The sequence below is a fragment of the Ostrinia furnacalis genome, unplaced genomic scaffold, assembly GCF_004193835.3.
Source record: "Ostrinia furnacalis isolate ACB-3 unplaced genomic scaffold, ASM419383v2 OfSCF2395, whole genome shotgun sequence".
In the NCBI taxonomy this organism is placed as follows: domain Eukaryota; kingdom Metazoa; phylum Arthropoda; class Insecta; order Lepidoptera; family Crambidae; genus Ostrinia; species Ostrinia furnacalis.
In genome coordinates this window covers 714837-739229 of record NW_021132634.1, presented here as the reverse complement: position 1 = coordinate 739229, position 24393 = coordinate 714837, and the positions used below count along the sequence as shown (strand labels likewise).

The 24393-nt window shown below is 35.3% G+C and overlaps 4 protein-coding genes across 5 annotated transcripts; 1 reads left to right on the top strand and 3 right to left on the bottom strand.

Annotated features, from left to right (window-relative positions):
• Positions 1-4049: 4049 nt before the first annotated feature.
• On the bottom strand, positions 4050-6520 carry LOC114355386 (uncharacterized; the record flags this gene model as incomplete). Its single annotated transcript, XM_028308209.1, has 4 exons — positions 4050-4552; positions 5016-5145; positions 5534-5728; positions 6431-6520. Coding segments are annotated over 4 exons (486 nt in total), but the record flags the coding sequence as incomplete, so codon positions are not given.
• A 4016-nt stretch (positions 6521-10536) lies between these two features.
• Positions 10537-17421, top strand: LOC114355362 (Alkaline phosphatase 12). The gene is made up of 10 exons (XM_028308161.1): positions 10537-10643; positions 12018-12220; positions 12849-13041; positions 13732-13895; positions 14283-14484; positions 14558-14691; positions 14769-14967; positions 15218-15448; positions 16191-16441; positions 17076-17421. The coding sequence occupies exons 1-9, from the start codon at positions 10544-10546 to the stop codon at positions 16349-16351; spliced, it is 1587 nt and encodes a 528-aa protein (XP_028163962.1). The 5' UTR covers positions 10537-10543; the 3' UTR covers positions 16352-16441; positions 17076-17421.
• Positions 17325-21834, bottom strand: LOC114355363 (cytochrome b5). The gene is made up of 4 exons (XM_028308162.1): positions 21614-21834; positions 21344-21432; positions 21125-21196; positions 17325-18237 (listed from the first exon to the last, which is right to left on the bottom strand). Exons 1-4 carry the CDS (start codon positions 21719-21721, stop codon positions 18159-18161), a joined length of 348 nt encoding a protein of 115 aa, XP_028163963.1. The 5' UTR covers positions 21722-21834; the 3' UTR covers positions 17325-18158.
• LOC114355364 (uncharacterized) lies at positions 19101-21112 on the bottom strand. 2 transcript variants are annotated; one of them, XM_028308163.1, is made up of 4 exons: positions 20365-21112; positions 20229-20282; positions 20054-20143; positions 19101-19843 (listed from the first exon to the last, which is right to left on the bottom strand). In XM_028308163.1, the coding sequence occupies exons 1-4, from the start codon at positions 20436-20438 to the stop codon at positions 19753-19755; spliced, it is 309 nt and encodes a 102-aa protein (XP_028163964.1). In that variant the 5' UTR covers positions 20439-21112; the 3' UTR covers positions 19101-19752. The 2 variants fall into 2 exon arrangements, with proteins under 2 accessions (XP_028163964.1, XP_028163965.1); XM_028308164.1 differs by having other exon boundaries at positions 19101-19732.
• Positions 21835-24393: the final 2559 nt, after the last annotated feature.

Sequence of the window (24393 nt, the reverse complement as noted above, 5' to 3'; positions counted from 1 at the left end):
AACAGAAATACAATAAGTATGTAGATAAAGGTATGTTGTTGTTAGTCATAGGAGGTAATTTACATTATAATACCAATATTATAAATAGTCTGGATTATTTGCTTCTGCCGTAAAGATCAAGGGAACTATTGGACACGATTAACTATGATCTAATTAAAGCGAAGGACGTATTATTGTCTTTCTTTAATTTGATATCTAAGGAAGGTTACACATTTATAGCTAGAATTAGGCTAAATGGCATCCACGACTGTATACTCAGTCTCCTACTGGCAGTTAATATTGTAGGTACTCGCTAAGAAACTATTGCTTAATGTCATGCAAAGATCCTAATTAACAATAAATAAATATTTTTTAGACAAGAGTAACTAACGCCCGTATTCACAAACGATGCTTTCTTAAGTGAAGCAGCAAATCGAACACACAGCGTTGAATAAAGCTCTGTGATTGGTTCGTGTGTCACCCTGTGCGTCCACGCGCACTGTGAGATCTCAAAGTAATGTTTGTGAATACGGGCGTAAGTTACTTATGTTGTAATTTACCAAAGGGCTCATAAAAAATGTATTTTTTCCGTCCATTTCAAAATTGAAATATCATTTTTATTTTTTTTACAAGGAAAAATCTTTAAAGTTGTCCCTATGTTTTCAAAAATTGTTTTTGTCCTTAATAAAACTGAATCTTTTGTTCAACTGCATAATATGATGATTTATTTTATCATTATAAAATAATTGGTAGCCAATAGCCTAATTCAATATTACCAAGACACAATGCATTAAGAACCAACCATCGACGTAACCACAGTATTTTAACTAGTTCTAAAACTGCGAAGTAATACTATAATATAGCCTGACCAGGAACATAAAAACCCTCGCCATGTTGCGGAAAACGAATGGTACTAATTTCTTTTAATGGCAACAGTAACTAAAAACTTCATTGAAATGTCACCTAACATGTCAGTCTATTTCTGTCAAAGTGTAAACAAACTTTATTTTAAATGTGCGCAATTGATTTTGTGAATTATATTGCTAAAATCTTTTTATAGTCGTGAAAGTAAAGTGGTTCACTATGTGTTAAAGTATTTGTCGAAGAGAAATAATAAGGGTTCGACAATATTTTCATTGAATAATGTTTCCGACAAAGGTTGTCAAATTGACTGACATGTTTATCGTATAGTACAGTCCACTATGAAAATGAGCTGTGGTTTGTTTCAACTACCTATTTTAAAGATTTTTGTCACTTTGTAAGTGTTGAATTTTATGGAATTGGGAAAGAAGTACCGAGTTTGAAGCGTTCATGAGCAGACATTGCAGTTTAATATTCAAGTTCTGAATTTGATTATTGATGAATAATAAAATAAATCCTACTAGCTCGATTGATGGTTTCATTTAATTTATTTAAACCAGGTTACCTATAATAATATTTTTTCGTTAATTTATGAAAATATCAAATAAGCCCGTAATCCTGAATCCTGATACATAAAGTTAGGCTATTAATTTAACACAGGTACGACTGTACTCAGTGTTGCACTATCAAATGCAATCGACGCGCCTCTATGCCAGGGTTTTTATGTTCCTGGTCAGGCTATAATATGATATTTAGTCCAGTCAGTAAAGCATTATAGATGGAAATCCGTGAAACAAAATTTTTGACTTCGGGACTTTATTTAGACTAGTTAGGAGGTGAACATAGCAAAAGTCCCCACCCTTAGCCCTTAAGCCGGCGGGGAGAGGGGGGTTTAAAGGTACCACTTTTCGGTTTTTCGCTTAATCCTCGGAAACTATGCGTCCTAGTGACATGACATGACTACTATGAACCAAAAAAAGCTTATTCAATTTGCTACAGGCGAGATAGTCAAGTTTTTCTATATCTTGTATAGTTTTCGCGGCAACTGCTCTACAAGGTCTGTAATATTGGAAATTTTATTTTTGTCTTACATGTTTCCATCAGGAGAAAATCGACTAAATCAACATTGAGCTAATATTCTAGACATGCGGGAGTATGTTAAGCCTAGTTCCAGGGAGGGGACTGCACCATGCGTATATTTAGACGAGCCAATTGAAGCCACTTTTGACTCCTCTTCACTCAAAAAGTACTGTGCATTAACACTTCAAATTTGGCTCATGGGTTGAGACTTGCAAAATAAACATCAACTTCAAATTTCATAAATATACCTCAAACGGTTCTTTAGGTATCAGAATTCATTGACTGGACTAATTAGTAGGTACAATCGTTGCTATTTCAAATATGTATAATAATATTATTATAAATTATTTGACTTTTCGCCAAAAATATTAGGTACGTCCTGATATAATTTAGTTTCAGAGTCGATTTAAGATAGGACAGAGACTTTGATATTATTTTAGTAACTTTAAAAATCCATATAAATCTTCTTTAAATGTAGTGAACACTATTAAACTATGAAAAGATAAGAGATGCGATCATATCACAAACATTTTTAAGATATGTAAAATAGCTGGTAATAATGCAACATTCATATTTTGATAATGGCCAGTTGTATTGGCTTATATTTCGTTGATATTTAGGTAAAACAAAACTTTCTGATATCTTCATTCATAGAAAGCTCATGCAAAACATTGCAAGACAAATGCATTGCCTAATAAAATAGCAGTTCATGCCTAAGTCATTCAAAATGAGAGAAACAATGATGTTTACTTATTACTACTTAATGGAAGACAAGTCTCTAATTTTATGTCAAATGATCTACCACATTATTTTTACATTTATACAATGCATCTGACTGAATCAATACATAGCCAAAATTATTTCACAACCTGAATTTATATTTACGTAAGAAAATATGATTATCTAAACTTACAATCGGTGCTAATTGAATCCGGTAATCTTGGAGCTAATAAAAACTAGTCTCTTGGACCATTTTCATGACACCAATCCCTGACACAACCCAATAAGCCAATCCACGATTACGTCAATGGGATTGGATTGGAAACATGTACACTAACATTATTAGTTAACTAAAACAACACTAATGTACCTACATAGAGACAATCCATTACAATTGGTTGTATTTCTTTGGATTTTTCTATTTAGGTAAATCATTCATTACCTACATGTTGTCTCTATTTTTATTATGCCTATGTCGGGTTAGCTTATTGGATCGCCTCAGGCTGACGTCGTGTTTATGATCCATAAAATGGTTTAACTGTCCCCGTAATCTCGATCGACACTAATGATACTTTTTCCCTATTTTGAGTTTAAAGTAGAACTATAGTTATCTGCTATTATAATAAATAGGTATTTGCCAGCAGGTGACATTATGACAATAAACTCATCATGAAATGTCACAAAGATAACCTGGATCACTAAATAAGCTCTACATTGCTTCCTTGATTCCCGGATTCAACTGGCGCGGGAGTTGGCTTTAGTCGGCGTTTCATAATACTAAGCAAAATAACAATACAATGATCCACGGACGTATTCTTCAATTCATAAATCGGACTTAACAGTGTCAGCATTCCAAAATACGAGCACCTATTCAAAAGTTCATTTTGAAGCAAACACATCGTGTGTCCAACTTCTCGTATTAGTGGTCCTAGCTCCTTTCATTCTTGTATAATAAACATTCCTTTGCCAATCAAGCTCGTTGACGTTTTACCTATTTCTTTTGGTCCTTAAATCATTTGATAATTTAACAATTTAACCATTGCAAACCTATCGAGCTGTTAAAACGATAGGCTGATTCTCTTCTTTGGCATTTAATACAATACAATCACAAAACTAAATAACATCATTGATATGGCACTTACTACAACTATTATCCAATATTTGATTTGATTATAATATTACAAATATGAAATGGATATTGGATTCAAAATCTATTAATATTATAACAGTATAAATTTTCTATACACGAAACTAATTTGATAAATACTTCTATCTAAACATGATTCAACAAACTAATTTAAGTAAACACCGATATAAATGCACGATAATTCTAGTTACAAAATCTTTTACAAGATCATTACTTAAAATGGATCGAACACCTTTGCGATGGAAGGTCTCTAGTTCTAGCTTATAACCCAGGTGCATAAAGGAGGGTTTTCCAAGTAATAATTTATTATGTTTAAGCTTACGTTGGTCTGTTTCGTTGTGACTTAATAGCAACGACGCATTTAATATGGAAAATGTCGACAGATTTGTCTTTATGCCGTAAAAATACCTATTGCAAATGGTGGCTTAAGTTTTGTTCGACCTATAAAAATGTATAGTTTCATAATCATTCAATTCATTCGCGGTAACTTGGTATCTATTTTGTCTTAAGAATTAAAATTAATCGATTGTATATTTTAACTGGCAATAATCGCAATAACAACTTCACAAAATACGTAAAAATTACGAATATAAAGGAACTTGATTAAATACTCCGTAAAATTATAAAAGAGTTAATAAAATGCAAAATTCGATTAACGTAACGCGATCAATAAATCGAATATTATAAAAACTCTTTAAAGAACACCGTCTTCGTTGATTGATATCAGGTAGCTTCGTATCACGACGATGTAGTAAATGTTTTCAGCTGAAAGAAGTATGAAATTAATACATTAAAAGTGGAATGCAATTTATGCAATGCACCAATGCAACACAAAAAATAAAAATACTATCTAAAACATCTTCAAAGAAACATTGAAGAAATTCCTCTGACTAGTAACATATCGCTTTACAGCATGTTATAGAACTAACCGTAATTTTCTTGTGGTGAAATTAGGGAAAATCTGACTGTAACATGCACAAAATCCACAAGCCTCAAGTTTGTGCATGTTTTAATCGATCGACTATGAAAATATGTACAACTTTCAGCAATTATTTCAATATTGTAAAATAGCCTTAAGTTTTCTGAAAAACACAACATCTCTTTTCCAATCCCCACAGTATGTTACTTTAGCAGGGCAATCGCACTAAACCTCTTGGCCATTATGCGTGTGAAACTGGTGAAACTTAAAGCTTTTGTTAACTAAAGTATACTGATACTATGAACTTACCCAAGAACAGGATCTGGGCAATCACATTCCCCGCGTCCATGTGGAACAGGCTCTTGAGGAAGCCAATGATGAATAGCACCAGAAACACGATCCAGAAGATGCAGTACTTCTTCATGATGCCGCATTTCTCCTGAAAAGCGATGGGATAAGGTAAGTCCTCAGTATTTATTTATTTATTTGTTTAACAATGTTTCAACCCTTCTGAAGAGTGCTTAAGTAAGTAGTACTTGTGTATAGTACAGAGGAAATTAGGTCGGTCCTGAATTTAACTTTCAAGGGACACTTTTAGGCGTGTGCTGGTACCAAGTTTATAAAGCATACTTAGGGTAGGGTATTCTAATAAGCCTAGTGATCTCATAATTTAGAAAGTACGTAAATTCGAAATTGACAGTCATATCAGAGGTCTATAAAGTTGCTTGTATAAAAACTAGATTTTAAGTTAGGTAATCCAGTGTCAAGACCCAATACGCGTGCTTCCTCCATTGCTAATCCAAAATATACAATGCGTGGGAACTTACCTTATAAACCGCAAACACGAAGACCATATCTAGCACGAACTTCACGAACAACAGCACGACAAGTAGCACGACGATGGTGTAGACCACGGACGACATTGTCGCGTCGCTGCCGTCCCGCTTGCTGGCCGCCTCCGACGCCTCCTTGATGTCCACCGCGAAGGTTATCAGGATTATGGCTAACGTGAACGTAAAGATCTGGAAGGGTGCATTGAGATCTAAGTGTGATATTCGAAGACCTTAGGTCTCTGGCTTCTAAATATAGTCATCCCACTAAATTCATTGTCACGTAAAATGTTGCCAAGACAAGACCATATGACTCGCATTGTGAAAAAGTGATCATATTTTAGTAGAGACAAGCTTCTAACTCTATTATAGGATCTAAATCTGCATGCCCTAACTACACAAACTCTACACCTTAGTCAAAATGTGAGGCATGGTCGTCACATGGATTTAAGATGAATTAGATTTACTGCTCAGGCTAGTATGTCTCGCAATTTGTTATTAATGACACTAGAAATATAATGTAATTAGCAGACCATTATAGGTCCATTAAAGATCCCAGACCACGTCCCAATTAAAACGTAATGACTCTCACTGAAGATTAGAAACTGTACTTTAGTTTTTTAGTGAATTTCAGTGGTGATGGCAATCTCAAGAATTTTAAACTAATATTAAGCCACCCGACCACCAACAACTATTAACTAAACCACGTGTTCTATTTATAAAGTAACTGTAGTTAAAAAATGTAGAGTGTTCTTACAAATATTCCAACATGTAACTAACTTTCATTCTATCATCCATCAACCAATAAATAAGTAAAGCACCTATAAAATTTGTGATTGCAAGAAAACGAGACCTTTAAAATGTTTAACCTTTCAAATAATTAAAAATACTCACTGAATTTAATATGCCCATAGTAATGCATCCTGTTTTTAAGCCGAATACGAAGCAAAACTTATCCAACACGGGGAGCTCCATTCTTGCCTGAAATATAGGAACACAATGTTAGAGAATAATATTCTACTTGTCAAAAACTTCACTAAATATATAAGTTTTTCTCTGAAATTCGTGAATACATACCTTTTAAAAGAGGAGATTTTTTCAGGAAAACCTAAGCAACACACACTTTGAACTTATAACCAACACTGAACACTTGAACGAGAACCTTAAGTGAATCACGAAATTACTGAATGAGAGGCATTCCTAACAATACGTAGCATACTTAATTATAATTGATCGATTCACAACACAAATTGCCAACTGGCTCGATTTCAGCACACACTTAAATTGGTACAGTTGTATAATATCATTTTAATACATAGTAATTCCGCGAAACCATTGTAAAAGGGGCAACTTCAGCCTGTAAGGATAACTTTGATTGAAGTCTACGAATATTTAAGGAGAAGCCTCCCTCGATGTTGAATAGTTAAAAAGAACTTCTTTAACTTGAAGTCCAATCGATTGAAACTCCTATGACATGTTATTTTAGTACATAAATGGTTTTGAAAGCAATATTTAGGGCGAGAGGCGAACGTCTTTGAAAATTCCTGAAACCTAAATGTAAGCTACATAAGAAACTGAAGTGGATCCGTTTCAGTTTCAGTTCTAAGTCAGTTTTTATACCTGAATACAAGCCACAGTGGATTTATTTCAGTTTCAGCACTAGTTAATGTATGATACTACCTTTGTTGTGGAAGCAAATATCAAAAACATGAGAATTTTCTGTCGTTTTGGCTACTATGAACTATGTATACAATACTATGTATACAATTTTTGGTATCTTTTCTTTCTTTTGTCTTATAAGCCAGTTATAATATTAAATTATGTACCCATGTAAGTAAGTACATATCGAGCCTTTACCGCCAAATTATCGTAAGCGACACTTTTGTCAAAAAACCGTTTTTTATTGATTCTAGTATTTTAAACCGTAACGGACCCATCCCTGTTGGTGTTTCCCGCCAAAAACAAACCGTTACAAAGTTACAGCAAGTGCTAAAATTATCGTGAATACACATTTTTTCTAAAACTTAACGTAAGCGACACATGCATTTTATCGCAAGCGACCGCACTTGTTATCGCAAGCGACATTAGCGCTTCACTGTAGGCGTTTACTAATAAACAAACCTGCCCCCCTAGACAAAACGCATTTTTTGATCGAATCGAAAATCGAATCCGTCAAAACTCCATACAAAAAAGGGGCTTTTCGACCACTTTTCGACTGGTTTGCGATTATAATTTGCACTTTGTCTAGACCCACTGTTGTTTATATCAGCAAAAGTTCTGATGCAATTAGAGATTGCAATCGAATATTCGAATTTTTAATTTCAAATTATTATTCGAATAAATAAATAAATAATAAATAAATCTTTATTAAATAAATCTTTATGAATAGTAAATTAACATGTATTCGAATATTCAAGTANATGCAATAAGTGGTTGAATAAGTGGTGTTAATTGATTTGTACAAGAAGAAATTTCTCATGAATAAATAATTTTTGATTATTATGTGGATATTTCATTTAAAAACCTTTTAAAATGCCTATTTATTTAACAATTATAATTTCTTGGACATAGTAATTTTGATAGGTAATGTTATCGTAAACGCCCGAATATCTATAGACTGTGACAGCAAAAATATTGTATGCGCCATAAATGGCATAAATACTCATTATTTTTGTTTTATTTTCAGTCATATATTTAAGGGCCGATTTTTCAATCGTTAGATAACTTTTAACTGAAGATTAAGTTTGGCACATAGACAGTTTTAGTATGGGAAATATGTCAAAATGACAAGGTTATTCTTCAGTTAAAAGTTATCCGACGATTGAAAAATCAGCCCTTAATCTCTAAAAATCATTAACGTATGTCATTTTTCTTGTTCTTAGCACACTTCTGATTAAAAATATTTAAAAAAAACCTTCTCCTGTAAAATTTGGTTTTTGTCGGTTGCGCTAAAATGGCGGTAAAGGCTCGATATTATTATGTATCTCTATAAAATAATTCAGAAAACAAGACAGGACATTGCGAATATAGTGGATTCGGAAGATCTTCATCTTAACCAGGATTGCAGCGACCTTGCGCAGTGGATGCTGGGGCGATCAATATCACTCGGGCGCGCTTCTCGCCCCTCGGGGCGCGTGGGTGCGCCCTGTAGGCTCAGGGCTATGACCTAAATTGATACTATTCTTGTTACCTACTTTCATAGTTTATCTGCTAGTTTTGGAGGTGTTTTTCGCTTTTTCTTTAGTCTCTGGGGCAATTTCATGCCATTAGTTAAGAAGTTAGGGGAATGATCTTTTGATACTTTAACCGTATCTGCTATTCGTGTAGATTTTAGTTATGTTAGCAGTGATAAATATCACGATATTTTGTGACTTATACTAAAAGTATATTAATATCTTTTATGCTTCTTAAAACAATGTTTTCATCGTGATAAACGTTGTGCCATTATCGCAAATATAATAATACTTAAGGTTCGGCCAAACCAACGCGATCACACGCGATCAGCCGCGTGCAGCGATGGCGACCAGACTTAATGCATTGATCGCCATCGCTGCACGTCGGCTGATCGCGTGTGATCGCGTTGGTTTGGCCGAACCTTTAATATTATGTAGGTACCTACTATCTGCTTACCGATCTTAAATGAATTTTATGTTAATCGTGCACTATTTTACATAATTGGCGGCTAGAANCTTTGATTCGATCGAGACTTAAGCAGTGCTGCAGTCTCTCAGACTATTGGTATATCGAAGTGCTGAAATGCCTGTACAGAAACGCTACCATGTCGGTCCGAGTACAGGAGCAAAGCACAAGGGTGATTCCTCTGCGGCGAGGCGTGAGGTAGGGAGATGTTATATCTCCGAAACCGTTGACCTCTGAATTAGAAGATGCTTTCAAGCTCCTTGAATGGAAAGTATTCGGCATAAATACCTATTATTGGCAAATACATCACTCAGCTGCGGTTTGCTGACGATATTGTGGTCATGGCAGAATCGCTTGAAGACCTTGGCACAATGCTCGAAGACTTTAATCGAGTCTCCCAACAGGTAGGCTTTCGGATGATAATGGACAAAACGAAGCTTGTCCAACGTCCATGTTTCGGTTAGATCTCGATTCTCAAGACTGTTGACTGTTGGCAAGTANAACGCGATCACACGCGATCAGCCGCGTGCAGCGATGGCGACCAGACTTAATGCATTGATCGCCATCGCTGCACGTCGGCTGATCGCGTGTGATCGCGTTGGTTTGGCCGAACCTTTAATATTATGTAGGTACCTACTATCTGCTTACCGATCTTAAATGAATTTTATGTTAATCGTGCACTATTTTACATAATTGGCGGCTAGAACTTTACAGCTCACTAAAAGTTTAAAACTTTGCCTGACCCTGACAGTAAAGTTGGCGTTTCAAACATTAAAACAAACATAAAAAGTTTGATAGCCAGAGATGAATTAACAAATTGATTTAACCCTGCTTTAAATAGTTCTCAACGAGCACAAAATCACCTCCTAGTACATTCGTCATTCAGTTTTTTCACACGTTCAACGAAACAAGACAAAACGTTTGTTTCATCATAGAATGAATGAACGGGTGTAAACCACGAGTAGGGCTGACACCTAAGCTCGTAGTATATTCTATTTTCTTTTCATCCCACATTAATAGGTAATTCTTTTTATGTTGTAGTTACTTTTAAGTCATATACAAAGATTTATTATAAATTGTAATTTAATGTAATAGATTGGATTTTCCATTTTTATGACGGATTTCCGCTAACAAATTCCATGGTTTTGATGACTGATTACGAGTTATTTTATAACAAAAAAATACCAAGTATTTTATTGCAAAAAATAGACTTACAGAATATTATTGAAAATCTATACATCATCATATTTTTTTCTCTTTCTATCTTTTAAATTTCATTCCTAAATCATAAAAAAATATTCTACCGTAATACCGACTTAGTAGACAGCCCTACGTCCACCCAATCAAAGCCACGACCGGCGCGCACGCATGCCGGCGGTCGCGTGTTCCGCAGTATTCACTATGCGCTCCTATTCAGTGGTAACCTTTGCGCTCTTTATTTTCCGAGCAGCTGATTCTCTTCGGACTGGTGAGTGATTTTTTAAATAAAACATTGACACTACTTATAATGAAAGTTATACTACGCATTCACTGATAGTCAAGGTTATTTTTGATATAGAAATAACGATAAAATTATTTACGAAAGTTTTTTTACGCGTGGTTGTAACCGGCACGTGGTATAATCGATCAGTCCTTGTTTATTGAACAATATAAAGTGTCTAAACATACAAACTCGTAGATGTTATTGAGAGTTGTTGACATTGAGACACTTGCTGAAAATGTATTTTTTGTTGGTAATCAGTCGCTGCAGTGTTTATTTTATTGATAAGATGATGAGGAAAACCGGTTTAATTACTTATCAAGAAGGTGGAATACTTTTATCATGCAACATGCATTTTTGATGTCGTACAGTTGAGTGGTGGAGAATGCCAAGACTAACGGCGACTTCATCTGTATATGACGTTGTCTGATCAAATATCCAGTTTTATATTATGTACTTTAAAATTGTTAATGGAAAGACTTACTTGTCACAGATTGGACTGGAAATGTTCTTTGCAAGAAGCTGTTATTTGAAAAATATCCCATATGGAATGTATTTTTTATGAAGGACACTTAAATCTATTCTCTAACCTCCATTAATTTTAGTGAACTAACATCTGTTAGTCAGTCAGTCAACACAGTGTTTTATTTCAGTATAGGTTGATTGATAGCCGCGCAACATAACTGACGACGCAAAAACTTTCTGCAAACTTAGTTTATTTGTATAGACACTTGCCTATTTTCAGCTAACGTTAATTCATTGTTTAAAATCGTCAGACAGTTAAAAATTATTTATGTGTTATTTATCTCTGAAATAAGTAAGCGTTTCCGTTACAATCTGAGATTAAACTAACGATAATCTTTATTCGGAACTAATCCGCGATTAAACAAGATAACGAAATCTGTTTAACAACAAAAGTTACAAATTGCATTATAATTATCATATTGTTTGCATATTATTTGTAAATTTTACGGTCTGCAAATGGAGACAGGTCGTCTCAAGGGCGCCCGCAAACTGTCTCAACTGCAAGTTAATAATATTACCTACTTAAGGCTTAGCAAAAAATAATATTGCTTTAAAATCCAAAAAATAGGTACAATTACTTACAAAAGTATTGCTATAAAGCCCAGTTTCCACCAAAACGTCGAGGGAGATGGTTAATTCAAAACACATCTCTCGTCTCCCTCTTCTCCCCATTTTGGTGGGAATTGGCCTAACGAGCTGTTGCTATGAAGCTACGCCCTATAAAATAAAAAACAAACCAACCAAATTCAGCACCTCCTCCTTTTGTAGAAGTCGGTTAAAAATATCTAGAGATATCGAACGCATTACAAATTAATCTTACTCGTATTCTAATGCTAGATCAGCAGTATTGGAAGGACTTGGCAAAGCAGGAACTGGAGGAGGCTCTTCAGTTGAAATGGAACACCCGGACTGCCAAGAATGTGATCGTCTTCGTGGGAGACGGCATGGGGCCCAACACCGTCACGGCCACCAGGATGTATAAGGGCGGAGAATCACACAGGCTCGTGTATGAGAAGTTTCCACATATAGGACTTTTGAAGGTTTGACTACGAGTTTTTAAACATTTAGTCCGTCCAGACATTTGAACGTTTTGAGATTGCGCATCTGGAAGTTAAAAGACTTAATAGATTTTAAAGTAACGTAAAAGATGCTCTACATTTAGTGGTTGGCATGTATTTGTGATTCGTTTAATCAAAGTTAAATAGCCGTGTGGTTCCGGCAGAAAAAACTACGAGTAGGACCAACCCCTGTTTCCCTTGGATGACGTAAGAGGCGACTAAGTGAGAAAATACCTATGCAAACATCATTAGATAAACCCAGTGTGGGGAATGTAGGGCAAATCCCTTTATTTGCCTCTGGTAAATTAGAGAGGATAGTGTTTATACTGTTTATGCAGTGAAAACTAAATTACCTGTTGATGATGAATAGGTATTTAGGTATGTACAGTCCTGGATCTGTCAATAGGCCGTATAGGCCACGGCCTAGGGGTGGCAGATTTCAGATGACGCTTACTCGATTTCAGTAGATAAAAGTTAAATAAAGATCCAACCCCACCCCACCCTAACCTACGGGCGGCAAAACTGTAAATCCGCCACTGGGTATGTACCAACATGATGCAATTTTATGACTATGACTATGGTCTCATTATTCTTATGAAAACTCTTGCAGACATACTCAGCAGACAAAATGGTGCCGGACTCTGCATGTACTGCAACCGCACTCTTCACTGGAGTGAAGATCAACAAGGATACCGTTGGAGTGGACGCCTCGGTGATGAAGCAGGACTGCGCCAGGTCTCTCCTGCCAGAGGCCAGGCTGACGTCATTGGCGGCCGCAGCACTGGCGGACGGAAAGGCTGCTGGTGAGGTTCATTGGATTCTTTTTTAGAGACAGGCATTGCAAATTATTGCTTTTGAATCTATCCCAATTACATACCCACCCTAAAAATAAAGCATTTCCTCCGCGACAAAAAAAGGGATACGAGTAGAGCCAATTTAAATGTCTTACAGGTAGTTCAGATAATTAGGTACTTTCCTACCTACTTAGGTATGTGTAAATGATTACATTACGGTACCTACCTACGAATCGAAATTTTGAAAATATAAACACAATATTATTTCAGGCATAAGCTTATTTGAACTATATTTAATTATGACTTAATCCTCAAGATTACAATACTTAAAATTAACCCATTTATAGGTAGTTTAATTATTTATTTCCTTGTTCATGATTTTCTTGTTGGTTGTCGAAATAAATCCTACTAATATAATATGCGATAAATTATAAATATACCTACTATTTGCCTGTCGATAGGATGTGCGTCATTTATTTTGGCTGAAACCTGAAACGAACGAATTTGGATAGGAAACCACTACTCAAACGTTGAGTCGATTTATCCACACTAATGAACTAATGAACCTGTAAGATTTTTATCATTCTCCTAGTAGGAGATAAAATCTTTATTATAAAGGTACTTCAATACATACCTAATCTTTGTGCCATTTGGGCTTATGTGCAATGACCCTAAAAGTACCTGCTTCACCATTTCCAGGCTTCGTGACAACAATGAGGGTGACCCATGCGACACCCAGTCCCCTGTACGCTCACAGCGCAGACCGAGTGTGGGAGTGCGACGCGTTCATACCCGAAACTGCCAAGGAGTGCAAGGACATCGCCAGACAGCTTGTCGAGGATGAGCCAGGAAGGAATTTGAACGTAAGTTGATGATCACCGAGCACTAAAACGTAGTTCTTTTGAAGAACTACTTAGAACAGTTGAACTTCAAACTCTATGTAGGTCATTAAATTTTTAGCGTTTAGAGTCGCATCTCAAACTAATTTGAAAATTATAAATAACTTGAAAAAATCGAACTGCCTTAGGCAGTTCGATTTTTTCAAGTTATTTATAATTCTATGTAGGTCTTTCAGAGGTGTTAGGTATTCTTACTTCGAGCCAGTGAAATGACAAGATAGAAGAAGTCAATTTCAACTTTAATTCGGTCACGAAAAAGTTTACAGAAAGTCGACTAGGTACTTGGTTACCTACAAACAAAACCACTTAGAATTTCCACTCTAAGGTTTTGAAATAACTCTTTATTTTCAGGTAATATTAGGCGGTGGCAGAAACACCCTGGTCGCATCGTCGAATGGCTCAACTAATGCTTGGGACTGTGCAAGAGTAGACGGACGAAATTTGATAGAAGAGTACAAGAAGGACAAGGAGTCCCGAGGACTTAAGTACAGCGTTGTCATGAATAACGGGGAACTTCAGAATTTTAACGAAAACGAGACCGATTACCTTATGGGTAAGTAGACCTATAACCTAAGCAAGCATTTGTAAGAGATTTCTTTGTGATGACTAAAATATAATTTTTCCAGGAATATTTGCGGACAGCCACATGGAATACGAGTACCAAAAAGACAAAGGGCCTGAGGGTATGCCCACCATTTCTGACATGGTGGAAGCGGCGATAAAAGTTTTGAGAAGAAATAGCGATGGATATTTTCTTATGGTCTGTATTTTCGAAAATTGTTTCTAATGATTGTGCCACTATTTCAGAGTTCTCACTAAATAATACTTATCCTCAAGGTAGAAGGCGGTAACATAGACATGGCTCACCACCGCGGGCGCGCCAAAGTCGCCGTGAACGAGTCAGCAGCGATGGAGGAGGCTGTCGCTTTGGCCATGAGCATGATTGACGAGGAGGACACATTGCTGATAGTCACCAGTGACCACACGCACACGCTGTCAATAAATGGCTATCCCGACAGAGGCACTAGTGTTTTTGGTGGGTATTCAAGGATATTGTTGAGTAAAAGTTGCAACCCACGGAATAAAAGAAGTTCAGCAGCGCCCTTTCTCCAATCCTTTCTCAAATTAGATAAGTTTTCCTAGCATAAGGCTAACGTACCTACCTATAATGGCACGGCCGAAGAAGACCAACGTTCTTACCTTCCTAGTAGCTAGACAAGACACAAAGGAACAAGAAAATGCTTACTACCTATAACAATCTACAGTAATTTCAACATTTCTTTAAGGAATCGCTCAACCATCGCCCTATGACGGCGTTAACTACACAACGTTGTCCTACGGCGTTGGAGGCCCAGACGCTTTCCAGTTCTATGCGAAGACCGTAGACAATGAGACAACGGTGATGCGACGAGAACCGTCACTTGATGACACAGAGAGCATGGACTACCACCAGATCGCTGCCATACGCGGCGTGGAGAACATCCACGGAGGTGGTGATGTGGCTATTTATGCTAGAGGTAATCCCATATTGTTCTTACTTTTCTAAGTGAAAAACAACAAAATAGCTTAGAAGAAATGAAACAATTTTCTTTATTAATTCTTGCTTAGGAATGTAGCATTCGTTCACTAGTTCTGCAGATAAGATATAAGGCTACTGAATGTTAGGATAACAAGAAATAATAAATTCCTATGTCCTCGTGCTCGAACCAGTAGAAAAGCGTAGTAGGTGCTGAAAAAGAAGTGGGTTGTTGTAACCTACCACTATTTCTTCGCTAAACAGAAATGTTTTTGTTCAGACGGCCGCGGCAAGTTAATGTAAACAAACACGTTGCCTAATCTTATTTAGGTAGTTGCAATGTAATAAATAGCTGTTATTTTGTAAAAAAAAAATAGGTAGGTAGAAGTGCTGGTGACTATATCATAATAGGGATGTTTCCTGGGTCAAAAAGCAAGTTTTAATTAGTCCGTCAGTTAACTTATCAAAAAATACTCTACACGTATTTCTCACTTTTTCAAACTAATGAAAATTTATTAATTTAAAGAGATAAAGCGCGCCAAAGTTCATAAGAAGAGGCCCGTGACGTCAATGCTTGCATAAAAGTGCCGCACGTTGTGACGTCGTGCGGAACTTCAACGCACCATAACTATGTAATTATTTGTTAGATTGACAAATAAAAATATGTGTCCAATATTTTTTGATATTAAACATGACGGACTAAAAAATTTTTTTTAGGAAACTAGCCTATTGAACACTTCCAGGGCCGCACGCGCACCTGTTCCACAACGTGCACGAGCAGCACTACGTGTACCACGCAGTCATGCACGCCACCAAGTGGGGACATTCCGGTGCCAACTCATGCGCAGTGAGCGTCGTAACGCTCGTGTCTATGCTCATTACTGTAGTAGTTCAAACATTTTAATGTTCCTTTTTATTAGCGTCACAAAATAGGACATTTATAACCAGTATTGTAGTTACGTAATAATGCAACGTGGTATTATAGTGAGATTCCTTCTAAAACCCTTTTGTACCCTTTGCACCACTGGCCTGCACCACTGGTGGTGCAAAGGGTATTTTGAAATCCCTCTTGCACCACCAACAAATAGTGCTGTGCTACCATCGACTGTAAAACTAGTAGTAGACTGTAAAATACTTAATAATTTAATTGTTATAAATAAATCAAAACCTACCTAAAAGTTTTAATTTGTGTGTGCAAGTGCCTATAAACTTCAGACCCACGATACCACGGGCCTACATCCTACATACAACGAATAAAGTACCAGGGCAACATAACCATAAAGGAGCTATTTTATACATGTTTATTTCGCGGATCAACCAAGAAGAATTTGATATAGCTCCTTTATGATTATGTTGCCCTGGTACTTTAGGAATATTATTCGTTGTATGTAGGTATGAATAGTTGTTATTAATTTTGTTATGTTGTCAAATCTGTCCAGTAGTTTCGGAGCCTATTCAGTACAAACAAACAATCAAATCTTTCCTCTATAAAATATTAATATTATATGATTATAGATAATCGTTTTACAGTTAATGGTAGGGCGGCACTATTGGTGGTGCAAAAGGGATTAAAAAATACCCTTTGCACCACCAGTGGTGCAGGCCGGTGGTGCAAAGGGTACAAAAGGTTCTAAAACAATAATAATTTCCAAATGTAGCGCAATTAATGATGAGTCAGTTGTTAACATACATTTTGGTTTTGCATTTTTATTTACATATTTATTAGTCTAAAGGTACTGAATGAATTACTATAATGTATTTTATAGTATGGTATATTTTTTTTGTGAAAACATAAATCAAGAGGCTAAGTAGGTGCTTACCTACTTAATTTCATGCAATAAAAGACCATATTTTAAAAGCTTTGCTTTATTGTCTTAAATACGGACATCAATTATTGTATAATTTGAGTATCTTCTATTTACTCCATACTATCTAAATAGCATTAAAAGAGGTGTATAAATAGTAAAAATCTTACATTAAATAAAATTTGTACTCACTATTTGAGTTTGCTTTGTAATGTTTAAGTAAACTAATCGTCACAAATCTCATAATTCGTTAAGGATATAAAGAGTAAATACCACATTGGAATAATGTATTAAATACATATTAACAATAAAATTACGATAAGTAAACACTCCAAGTCTCCAATCACTCAGCTTTAGAATAAATAGCAACACATGCCTCAAGTTATAATTATACACAACCAAACCTGCGCGCGCACACGACTTTCTCAGTCACGNGCCTTAAAGGAAAAAAATGCAATCGATTTTAATCCTGACTCAAAGAAAAACGATGAAAGTATTAGAAATGTTAGATCCTTTCATAATATTAAAACTGAATCGATTTATTAAAACAAATAATATAGTAGTGATTGCTCACTATCGACTATCGACTAAAGTTTTCTACAGAAAAGTACACCCTGTATTCTACCAAAGACAGTTAGTTGATAATAAAAAGTAAGTATAAAAATATACTATGACAAATTCGTTTCATCCGTGAATTTAAAACGTTTCAGTTACAATTGAAGTAATTCAATCCGTGTAATAATTACAATAACAGTGTAATAATATAAATAATAAAAACATGTATAAATAGTTATAAGTAGTAAGCCGTGTCAGCGCAGGTTCAGTTACAGGATTACACAGTTCTACACAGTGGCTTACACTTAGCCCTAACATTTTGGATTGGACCCCTACACAACTCTTCAGTTTCTATCCCATGGTTTTCTTTAGTACGACACCAATGATGATTGCCCCAGCCAACGCGAGAAGTGCCCATTTGAGTGTGTTGCTGAAAACAAAAACAAAATAGTCAAACAAAGGCTTTCAATACTATTAATTTGCAAATAGGCGAATTCCCATAATCAGTACGGCCAAATACATTATTAGAAATTATATACAACCCGGTCAAGTTATCTGCGCATCTGGCAGCTGTGACGTCACTACAACCAGAGTAAATACAAATAAGTAGGTTATCTTCATAGAAACGCACCGGGCGCGGTTTGTATGTGAGCGCGCTAATACGTATGCGGCGCGAACGCACACACTGACATAATTAGGTTAGGTGCGCAGTTAACTTGACCGGGTTGTAGGTACGTCGTACTTGATTAACATCGCAATCTGATATTGATTTCCTATTTGCAAATTAATTCATTTTCTACTTATTTATTACACAAAACAAAATAAACAAGTATTTACTTACATAATAACTATTTACAGTTTTATACATTAAGTAACGTAATTGCTATACATATTTGGTACCGGTAAGTGCATCTAATACACTTCACTATGCGACAATATTAATTAATGACATGATAAATTTGTATACTCTACGAAAATTACTATAAGATACAAATACAAAATCCTGCACTGTGACATCTTTTTGAAGTTAAGTTTTTTTTTTATAAAACACACGAAATAAAAAGAAAGAAATACAAGATATAATAAAAGAAAAAGAGACATCACAATTTGGGCGGTCTTATCGTTCGTTCGTTCGTTCGTTTCAGCCGAAAGACGTCCACTGCTGGACAAAGGCCTCCCCCAAGGATTTCCACAAAGACCGGTCCTGCGCCGCTTGCATCCAGGTACTTCCCGCGACCTTCACCAGATCGTCGGTCCACCTAGTGGGAGGCCTGCCCACGCTACGTCTTCCAGCTCGCACTATATTCCAAACAAATTGAAAGTTTCGCAACGAATAGCACAAAAACGTGCTAATAACGGCATTTCAGTCACCCAAAAATAAAAGTTATTAGTTAATTAGCTGCTTAATAATTTTAAGTTAAAAGAATACAATTCGATTTGCCTAAAATAAAGTCGCTAAAACTATCGCATTTATTTACATCGTATTAATGTCAATATTCTTACTTATCTAGTTACGTACATAAGTATGTATTAAATTACGTCATCGAACAGGAAACTATTCATATTACGTCTATAAATATCAAGTAAATGGATCTTCCTTTATTCCAATTAATTTAAACTTGGCATTAATTGCTATATTAACAGTCACTATAAAAACAATTTAGAGTGTCTTGACGCAGAATGTGTACTTAAATGCGCACTTTTCTAAACAAATGTACAGGCTGAAGAATTTGATTCTATAAAATTAGTTGTAAATTAGTAGTGCACATTTTGCGTCGGACCCAATTTAAAATCTGTAAATACATATAAAGGTTTCACTAAAAGCGACTGCCAAAGATCCATCTACCCGCAACAAGCTACACCAAAATGGCTACAAAACAAATGAAAACTAAAACCTTGGCGGAGGAGACGGCGGCCTCCTTCTCCTTAAAACAAATGTTACATGTTAATTTACTCTAGCTACCTCACTATAACTACTCACAAGTGGCAGGCAAACTGTGAACCTTTCATTACCGCATGGCAACCCACGCGGCCGCCTTGAAAAGGAAAACTACCTTCAATATTTTTCTATTGGTACATTTATCAGTATGGGCTTTAAAAAAGAGTTTCAATGTTATAATATACACATTGTAGTTTGATTGAGCTTTAAGAAGGGAAACCAATTCAAATACTAACTGCTAAGACTCCGTATAATCTGTAGAGGTAGGTATACTAATCGGTTTCATAAATAAATGCAAATGAAGAACCTTTCAGTAGGGACCACAATAGCGTCGCATCTCCTCTCTGCCTTTGGCGTCTTCGGTGTTTTGTAAGAAGATCTTGGATGTCTTGTTCGACTATTGTTAAAATAAATAATGTAAAAGAAATACCAACAAAAAGAACAAATAATCTTTTATGTGAGTACAAAAAGAAAAAAAGAACCTGCAGGAAGATCCATCAAATGTTCTCCATGTTTTTGACTCAGTTTTGGGAATGCTGCAATTCAATTAGAAAGATTTTAAGAATGTTCTTTGAAATAAAGTATGAATGAATTTAATTAACAATTAGTCATAGTAACCTTGCAAGATTGCAGCTGGGACATGGAGTACTGAAAAATGGTTTTATTACATTATTAAAATGATATAATATCATCTAATATCAAGTAAGAAGTATTACCTAAAATATTATCAATTACTAGCTAGAAACTAGAAGATAGCAAAAATCTCCACAAACCAACTATCTATTTACCCTTGCTAAGTAACCTAACATTTATAACAACTAGGTACCTACATTTACACATAATATTATCTAGCATACTAAGCTTAGTTAGAATAAAAACTAATTACAATCATAAACCAGTACAGATAACAGCACATAAAGCTGAAAACTGTGGCATCATAATAACACATGCTATTTTTTATCGAAATGATAAATAAATAAATATCCTAGGACTACACTGCACCTCTAGTATCAAACTAAGCAAATCTTGCACTTATACAAATATTATTAAGTATTATTGATGTGCTGTTTATTGAACCAACATTGCAGCAGTTTGTTATCAAAGTGCTGGAAAAAATCCAAAATAATTTACACTGACTTACTGCTACTCAGGTCTTACCTAGGTACTTCAAATTAAGAAAGCCTATACAAATAATATTTGTATGTATGTTAGTAAGAATAATTCGGTAAATTAAGAACTAAAGATAATAAATTACAGAAAAACCTGTAACTCTTTGCAGGTGAACATTTTTTACAACTGCAAAATAAACATTGAAAGCAAATCTTAGTGGCAATAGTATTTGAGCTTGTAATAACTAAAAAGACAAGTGAGAACTTACCAGTTTTGTGGAACATCTTTTCTTTTTTCAGCTGCTGGTAAGGTCCCAATTTTAAATTTCTTCAACAGTTCTCTGAAATCAAAGATACATGACCACAATATTTTTTCAACACATTACACATGTTGTTAGACTATAATTCAACCTTTATTATCTAACATCTTAAGCAAGCACACACTATGTACCTAAACATAACTATGTAGTTTTGTATTTAGCACTTACCTAGCATCTTCACTGTGACCAACGTCTTCAAAAGGCTGGGTGCCGTCTTTTCCAGCATTTTCTAATAATGTATCTTCGCCTCCTGGGTGCTGAAATTAATATTTAAACACCTTACATTAATAATACTATTGTCATTTTTTAAACTACACTGTACAGCCACTAAGTAAATGAATGTATAGATATTTATTATTTACTATGGACTTTTAAAACAAAACATATTGCTGTTAATTTACTAGAACTGACCTACATACATAACTTTAAATTTCTTACCTCCTCCAAAAATTTTGTGACATCGTAAACATCGTTGTGAATTATCATCCACAAACTTTTCTTACTTTTGTGCTTTTTTACTTCACTGATGCTAATTTCAGTAGTCATTTTATAAACTTGTGAATAACTATTTTGAATTTGAATTGAAATTACACTAGTTTGTGCAACCTTTCACCAATAATTTCTGAAAAGCTTGAATGAAATGAAATCAATCACAATGAAATGTCATCATGACAATGTCAAAATCAGTTGGCTGTCAATGTCATTGTCACTCACAAGTCACATGATTCACACTAGTGAGGCGATTGCAGCATTTGCAGCACTTGATATTTTGCATTCGTGTATTTCATAGGTCACGTTAAGCCCATGAAGCTATAGATAAAAATGGAGGCCACACTTGAAACAACAACTTGAGTCAAATACCTACTTATCTCTATCTCGCTCTCTGTGGGCCGACCTCTCTTTTTAGTGTGGACTGTAGTATTGCTATGCTATCTCCTTATTGAAATCTCCTAGTAAATTCTTCGAAATAGCCAATTCACTAACCAAATCAGAAGTTAAACAAATAAATAATTAAATATTTGAACTACGATTATCTAGTTAAATTAAAAATCACAAAATTGTCGGCCGTTTAGGCTTAATGTGTTGGCGAATCAGGGAATTACACTCCCAATTCCTGGGAAATCGGTACCATGTGGCAACATCGGCCCAATCCGGCCCATCATGGCGGTTGTTTACTATTTTGTTTATTATGCAGTTAATTTCGTTTGAAATTTTATACAGGACATAATCATTGTTTTATCACAAGAAAATTTTGTAGTGCGTGGTTGCGGTAGTACGTGGTGTCCTGGAAATGACTTAAGATTCCACGCGTAAGTGTTTATTTCCTGATTTCCGACATTGGATCATTGTAAACATTTTTCACATTTTTCACAGTAATTTCTTCCTAAAACGTTTTACCAGTATTTACACTTGTCTTATCATTTAATGATACCTATGTCAAGAAATAAAGATTTTACATTAAGTTTCATTGACTTTGAGCAAATTTATATTTTTTGTTTATTTAGAAAGAGAGAGCCTGCCCACAGAGAGCGAGATAGTGATACATAAGTTGAGCTTCAAGTAGGTATTCGGAGTGCGGCCTCCATTTTATCTTAAGCTTCATGGTTAAGCCCCAAAATTCACCTGAATGTCTCCAACTTCCTCATTGGCCCTAGAGCAATTCCAAGTATACCATCAATAAAAGCCTAATTAGAGTCATCAAACCTCTCAGTCATTCAATTAGAGCCATTAGAACTTCATAACTATGAGTTGTTTTCTATGTGTAAGCTGAGGACACGTGTCTCCAGCTGACACATCTGTATCTTCGTAAATATTTATGCTACGATAATGTATTATACCTCAGAAATTACAGTCGAATCCAAATAGTAGGCTTTCCACTTTTCAAGACTTTAGCTCAAATACTGTTAAAACCACGATCAAAAAACTATGTGCGAGCTGGAGTACCGTGTCTCCAGCTTACACATCTGTATCTTCGTAAATATTTAAGCTACATCAATGTTTTATATCTCATAAATTAAAGTCGAATAAAAAAACCCGACTTCAATTCTTTCAAAGCTTTATTTCGAACCGTTTTCGAACTACGAACCGATACGTATGTGTAAGCTGGTGACACGTAACACACGGTGGATTATTAAAACCGTATAAGTTAGAGTTGCGTTTTAAAGATCAAATAATTTTTTTTATTCGACTTTAATTTATGAGATATAAAACATTGATGTAGCTTAAATATTTACGAAGATACAGATGTGTAAGCTGGAGACACGGTACTCCAGCTCGCACATAGTTTTTTGATCGTGGTTTTAACAGTATTTGAGCTAAAGTCTTGAAAAGTGGAAAGCCTACTATTTGGATTCGACTGTAATTTTTGAGGTATAATACATTATCGTAGCATAAATATTTACGAAGATACAGATGTGTCAGCTGGAGACACGTGTCCTCAGCTTACACATAGAAAACAACTCATAGTTATGAAGTTCTAATGGCTCTAATTGAATGACTGAGAGGTTTGATGACTCTAATTAGGCTTTTATTGATGGTATACTTGGAATTGCTCTAGGGTCAATGAGGAAGTTGGAGACATTCAGGTCAAAATTCACCGTTTATTACGGAATAAATTAATTAGCAGTCTTTATCCACGTTGTTTGACTTGATAGCCATCATTACTATTTACAATTTAATTTATTTGACTTGCCTGGTCTGTAAATATAGATTTTGTTTTCTTCAGGGTGTTACGTTCTACAAATGGGTAGAGACAGAGTAAAATTTCATACAATTACCTAACGTAGGATTCGACCATTTTGAATTTTAAATAAAATCATCAATGAAAAAATCACATTTCTGAAATACTTCTTAATACTCATTTTGATAAGTGAATACGCATCACTAACAATGTCAACAAATGTCAAGTCAAACCAATCATATGTCAAAAACACATGTTCTAACCTATAAATAATTGTTTATTTCCTCATGCAGAACATTAATATTTTGATGTAATAAATGGCAGAAGCCGTAGTAGAGAAAGATTTTAATGACGCTTTAGAAGAGATATTCCTTAGCGAAGAAGCTGCAAACAAAAAGAGTTATGAAGAGGGTTTCAAAGCTGGTAAGGCAGCTGGTAATCCTGAAGGCTACCACTTGGGGTACCACAGAGGTGCAGAGCTTGGTCGTGAATTAGGTAAGACCATGAAATTCACCGAGACTTTAATTTCATCCAAATG